Source organism: Lygodium microphyllum, chromosome 4, assembly GCF_053477565.2.
Source record: "Lygodium microphyllum isolate KBCC chromosome 4, Lygodium_microphyllum_v1.1.10, whole genome shotgun sequence".
Classification (NCBI taxonomy): domain Eukaryota; kingdom Viridiplantae; phylum Streptophyta; class Polypodiopsida; order Schizaeales; family Lygodiaceae; genus Lygodium; species Lygodium microphyllum.
In genome coordinates this window covers 102,455,816-102,462,265 of record NC_141138.1, presented here as the reverse complement: position 1 = coordinate 102,462,265, position 6,450 = coordinate 102,455,816, and the positions used below count along the sequence as shown (strand labels likewise).

General features: G+C 43.8%; 1 protein-coding gene across 2 annotated transcripts; it reads right to left on the bottom strand.

Annotated features, from left to right (window-relative positions):
• Positions 1–710: 710 nt before the first annotated feature.
• LOC148037404 (pentatricopeptide repeat-containing protein At5g39350-like) lies at positions 711–6,159 on the bottom strand. 2 transcript variants are annotated; one of them, XM_087676310.1, is made up of 2 exons: positions 5,661–5,796; positions 711–5,559 (listed from the first exon to the last, which is right to left on the bottom strand). In XM_087676310.1, the coding sequence occupies exon 2, from the start codon at positions 5,521–5,523 to the stop codon at positions 1,993–1,995; it is 3,531 nt and encodes a 1,176-aa protein (XP_087532436.1). In that variant the 5' UTR covers positions 5,524–5,559; positions 5,661–5,796; the 3' UTR covers positions 711–1,992. The 2 variants fall into 2 exon arrangements, with proteins under 2 accessions (XP_087532436.1, XP_087532435.1); XM_087676309.1 differs by adding an exon at positions 6,004–6,159 and having other exon boundaries at positions 1,987–5,888.
• Between the last annotated feature and the right edge of the window lie 291 nt (positions 6,160–6,450).

The following is a 6,450-nucleotide window of genomic DNA, read 5'->3' as shown; positions in this document are numbered from 1 at the left end:
ATGGTGTGCTTGAGCCTTCTTCACCTTGCCATCCAATCTCGCAGAAAAAAGATTATTCCCATGGCTAATAAAATTTGTGTTTTCACCGATCTAAACCCCATGCATTCATAGTTCTGCACTCTGCCTTCTCTTGAACTCTTGGGTGCTATTCTGACCACAAAGTGCCCGAAGTATCTCTCTCTGACTCCTGTCCTCGCTCACTCTCATGGCGCATCCGTACTCTACTACTTGTAAGCTTAAAGAGCCTGATTACTCTCACTTTGAATGCTGTTGTGAAGACTTGGTTCATGCATAAGCCATTATGGTATAACGTTTCTAGGGCTCCTCATCCTCAACGACCATCCCTACATTCATCTGGCTGGAACAAGGACGACTTCGAGGTGGCAATCCTTAATTGGGATTCCAGTGATGTCACCACATAATCGATTCCTCTCAATTGCATCTCAACGTAAGCTCTACCGACAATCACCTCCTATGGGAATTTTTCCGATGTGTGGGTGAAGCTTCTCCTGAAGTACCACTCTCTGTTACCCATCTGGATTGTTACCAGGTGAAGCTTCACACCCCGCTACCCATGTGGATTGTCACTCTCTATAAACATCTTTAGACCCTCAAGTTCGAGTTGAAAAAATCCATCCGATCCTTCTCTGGCTGACAACTATCCAAGACCAACTTCGTAACATACAACCGACCTATCTTAATACACATCTTGTGGGATTTGTGCTTTGTGAAGGATAGTCTGTACTCATGCTGTAGGAGAGGCTAACGTCTTAGGGTAGCACTTAGCATGTTCGAGCTTTTGCAATTGCAAAAGTGTGACAAGAAGATTGGGACATTTGTGAGGTAAGAAGAGCATCTCCCAAAGGACCATGAGAAGCTAATGGCTTTTTGAAAGAAAGGGAAAAAGGGCAAGGTCAACTCTAACTCTTCGTCCTCCTCGAACCTAGCTTTGATTCCAATCATGTGGCTAAGGCTATGATGACCAAAGGATCAATTTTCTGACCCTTGTGATGCCATCATCCTTCATGAGTTCTCAAGAAAGAGACTATGAGGATGGTGGTGGGGCTTACAAGCCTCACCAATTTCTTGATGTGATGCACCCTAAGGGAAGCTTTCTATATGCATTGATCGGTCTGATAATTCAAATCCTGTGATTGAAGTGGTCCATAGCCATGATGGGAGGTTTGGACAACAATTGGTAGGTGCTCCTAGTTCGTTCTCACATGGGGGACTTCAATGATGTGGCTAAAGTAGGGGAATCCATAAGTCTCGATGAGCTTCTAAAGGCATTAGTGACATGCTTTGAGATTCAACTATTTCCACTTTCTATGATCAAGAATTGAGTATGATTGACATCAGCATCAATGCTTCTACTAATGCATATCTAGCATTTGGCCAATACTGGAGTAACATGTTGCTTCTAGTGTCATTGTCTTTATGCATTATGATGTCAAATGCTTCTGGTAGATCATTGTTGTGGTTTGGGACACCATCCCTCAGGGCCTGTATGTTTCCCATCACTCTATATTTTATTGTACTGATCACCCATGATCCAACAGAGCATTGGCTTACTATGTATCATGGTTACTCGGTACTCTACAGTCTCATCTTGAGTCTCTAGGGTCTTGTCCCGTGGTTTCTATATATACTCCACTCTCCATTCTTGCATCATCACACCATCTTCCATCCTTGGAGAGAGGGAGACTGGAGGTATTGTTGCGGCCCTTCATTGTGTCCGTACCCTAGTGGTACTGTACTGTACAACTCTCACTTCATCTTATGGATTCCATTGCCAGTAATTTGAGTTTTGTATGCGTTCTTTCTGTATCAGTGTTTATGCTTTCTCTTTCGTGCTTCTGATGATCTGTGCCTTCTCACAAGCCAACTCAGGACTTGAGAGAGGCAAATTTTGTAGGGATAATTACCAATTCGAAATTGCCACATGTAAAGGGCACCCTATTTTTTCTCTAGTTCATGGGTTCCGAGCCCACCCTATATAGTGAATGGAGTGTCCACCGTTGATTGAGTCTGACTGGTACACTGATTTCCATTCACATACTTTTGTAGCGAAGCATCACTGCACATGTTTGACATTATAACAAACACAGCAGCCTCAGTGGGCTTTATATTCAATGCATGATTGAATGCTTGTTCCCCTAGCCGAATATTCCCGTGTGAACAGCAAGCACCTAGTAAAGACAACCACACAGGTAAACTAGCTTGGAAAGGCATTCCCATTAATAGATACTCAGCTCTACTGAAGTCCCCTGCTCGGCCAAATAGGTCTAACATAACGGCACAATGCTTTAAATTTAGAATGCAAGAAGTGCTCATGGACTCAAATAAATGAACGCCCTGATTGACAAAGCTAGCATGACTACAAGCGGAGAGAACTGACAGAAAAGTGGCTTCAGTTGGACAAATGTCCATTGATTGCATTTCTTTGAGCACTTGCAGGCTTTCTAAGCTTCCTCCTTGTGCATGCCCAGCAATGAAAGCATTATATGCCACTTCATCTGGTTGTGACAGCTGTTCAAAGACTGCCTTAGCATCAACCATGCTTGCGCAGTTTCCATATGCACGAATCAAAGTGATTACCAAATTGTATTTCAAATCATGCCCTGAAAAAATGATACAAAAATGAACCTGCATACAAATCTCCAGGCTTCCTGTTCCACTGCAAGCTTGCAAAATGTACAACAGTGTGACATCATCCATAGCCATACTACTATCTCTTATCTGTTCGAACAAAAGTAACCCCTTTTCTTCTTGGCCCTGCCTAACATAGGCTGAAAGCATTGCATTCCATGTCACAATGTTGTAATCTAACACCTGATTGAAAATATGTTCTGCTTCTGCAATGCTTCCACATTTGCCATATATGCTTATCAGCATGCTACCAACAAAAACATCCAAAGTGAGCTGCATGTTTGAGGCATCAGCATGTAAAGCTTGTACCATATGCAAACACATTATGTTGCTCAACTGCTCTTCAACAAATCCTTCTACTTCTAGGATGGAGCCACAAGCATGAAGGGCAGTTATAATTGCCTGCTTATTGGGGCTTTCCCCTTCCTCTTGCATTTGCCTGTATAACTGCAAGGCCTTTTCTCTCTGACCAAGTTCAAAGTAAAACTCCAGCATAATACCCCAGGAGACAACATCACGCTCCAACAACCCAACAAACACATTCTCTACATCGACAATGCTCCTGCACTTAGCATAGAATTTTAGAAGGCTGTTACCAATCAAAAGATCCAATCCGAATGCCTTCCTAAGAATATCCACATGCAATGCTTTTCCAATTTCTGCATATTTTAACCCAACATGCTGGCCTGTACATTTCTCACAAAGGTTGGCACATGCCTTAAGGGTAGCAACACATGTTAGCTGGTTTGGAATGCAAGCTTCTTCAAGCATCTGTCTGTACAGAAGTATAGCTTTGTCCTCTTGGCCATGTTCAAAATATCCTGAGATCATTGCAGTCCAAGAAACAGTGTTGTGCTTCAACATTCCACCAAATACATCCTCTGCTTTAACAATATTTCCACACTTGCTATACATATGAATGAGGGTGCTACACACAACTGTATCCATCATAGATCCCTCACACTGAACATCAGCATGTAAAGCTTTACCAATGTCCAATGATATAACATTGGTTTCTTCACTGCCAAGACTGTGCAGTTCCTTTCCTGATAGGCTAACACATGCTTGAAAGATAATCAAGAACGTTTCTCGTGTTGAACTCACCCCTTCCTGGTGCATTTGCTTGTACAATTGTAACGCCTTTATTTCTTGGTCCTGCTCCATGTATGCTGAGAGCATTGCATTCCAAGACACCACATTTTTTCTCGATGATACATCAAACACCTTTTCTGCTTCCTTGATACTTCCACAATTGCCATACATACTCACGAGAGTGTTAAGCACATAAATGTCTGATGTGAATCCCCGTCTTTGAGCATCAGCATGCAGTGCTCTTCCGATGACCAATGGCACATCTTTGATTGTTGATCCTGCAACCTTGGTAGCTTCTTCCACTTTTGCAAGGTTGCCACATGCTCGAAGCATGATAACAAAAGTTTGCCCATTAGAAACCACCCCTTCCTTTTCCATTTGCCTGTACAGAAGTAAACCTTTTTCTTCATGGCCCTGCTGAATATATGCTGAGAGAAGAATATTCCATGTCATAAAGTTTTGCTCCAGTAACCTACTAAACACATGCTCTATTTCCACAATTGTTCCACATTTGCTGTACATGCGCAGAACATTACTGCAGACCAATGCATCATAAGCTAATCCCTTCTTCTGAGCATCATCATACAAAGCCTTTCCAATATCCAGCAATAAATTGCTCCTTTGAGCTTTCTCAGTCATAATATCCTCCTTTTCAAGCAACATTTCACATGCTTGAAAAACGATAACAAAGGTCTGCTGGTTTGGGTCTATTCCTTCTTCTTGCATTTGTCTGTAGAGCCGTAACACACTGTCTCCAAGGCCAGCCTCAATAAAAGCTGTTAACATTGCATTCCAAGAAACAACATCACCCTTCAGCAAAGACATATACACATGCCCTGCTTCAACAATGCTCCCAAGCATTCCATATAACTTAACAAGGGTGTTTCCAACAGAATTAACAGAGGAAAACTTCATACGGCAGGCATCGGCATGCAATGCTATTCCAATCTCGAACATGGTTGCTTCAATTGAACCCCGAATTATAGTCATAGCTTGCTTTTCCTCTAAAAGGACACAACACGCTTTGAGAGCCACCACCAATGTTTCCTGATCTGAACCAATCCCTTCCTCTTGCATTTGCCTAAACAACAACAAAGCCTTTCCTCCATGACCTTGCTCTACATATGCAGAGAGCAGTGCAGTCCATGACACAAGATTCCTATCTAACAACCCATTGAAGACCATCTCTGCTTCAGAAATGTCTCCACATTTGCCATACAGATGCACAAGGCTACTGGCAATAAAATCATTAAAAGTGAAGCCCTTCCTCCATGCATCAGTATGTAGTGCTCTTCCAACCTCCAATGGGAATACTCTCCCTTCGGTTATCTCTGATAGGGCTGGCGACACTCTCCCTCCAGTCATCTCCAAAAAAGCACCACATGCTCGAAGAGCAATTACATAGGCTTGCTCATTTGGCCTGCAACCTTCTTTTTGCATTTGTTTAAAAAGTTGCAAGGTTTTCTCTTCGTGACCCACCAGCTCGAGATACGCTGACAGCATCACATTCCATGCCACTATGCTGTGCTGGGAAAGTCCATCAAACACATTCTCTGCTTCTTTAATGCTACCATGGTTGCCATACATAGTCACCAATGTACAGCCGACATATGTATCTGAAGAGAAGCCCTTCTTGTGAGCTTCAGCATGTAAAGCTCTTCCAATTTCCAGAGACACCAATTCACTTGGTCGGACCTCTGCTTCTTTCCTCAAAAGGATGCTACATGCTTTGAGGACAATCACGAATGTTTCCTGGGGGGAGTCCACTTCTTCTTCTTGCATTTGTCTGTACAAGAACAGAGTCTTCTCTCCTTCTCCCTGCTCAATATATAACGAAAGCAAAGTGTTCCATGATACACTATCACGATGCAATAGCTGGATAAAGACATACTCTGCTTCCAGAATGCTCCCGCACTTACCGTATGTGGTCATGAGGGTATTACTCAAAATTGTACACGAAGTGAAGCCCTTCATCTGGGAATCAGCATGTAGTTTCCTGGCCTCCAAAAGTGCATTTACATTGGCACAAGCTTGAAGGAGACACACGAAGGTATATTGGTCCGGTTCCACCCCATCATCTTGCATATGGTGATACATATTCAGTGCTTTCAAAGATTGACCACCTTCAGAATGTGCAGATATCATAGCTGTCCAAGAAAACACTGTGCGGTGAGACAAACTGAGAAATACTGTGTCCGCATCCTGGAGAGCACCGCATTTTGCAAAGGCAACCACCAAGTGGTCACGGAGCAGTCCACTCACCTGCGGCAGGTGCTCTACAGCATGAGTATAGACTTGGTTTATCCAAGTAAGGGCACTGGCCGCGGCGCATGCCGTTAAGAGGGAAACATAAACCCTGTTAGGGAGACCTGTACAGGAATGATCCTCATGAAACAGGACCTGCAATGCCCTGTCAAGCCGTCCTCGGTCAAGTAAGCGGTGAACTTCCTCGTCGACCGAGCTGCAATCTCCCTGCCTTTGATGCTGTGGAAGCTGACAAGGGTGGAGGAGCAAGTTGGAATGGGCAACACCATCAAGGAGCTCCCTGTGCGGATTACGGCAAGCTTCTCTGCAGCGGGAAACCTGTGCTTGGAGAACACCAGGCATGGCAGCCCCTCGTGGGAGAGGGTGCTGATGGAAGAACCCGGCATCGCTGAAGGCAGACAGCAAGGCGCAATTTCACGCAACTGGCTGTGTATTCCTCCGATG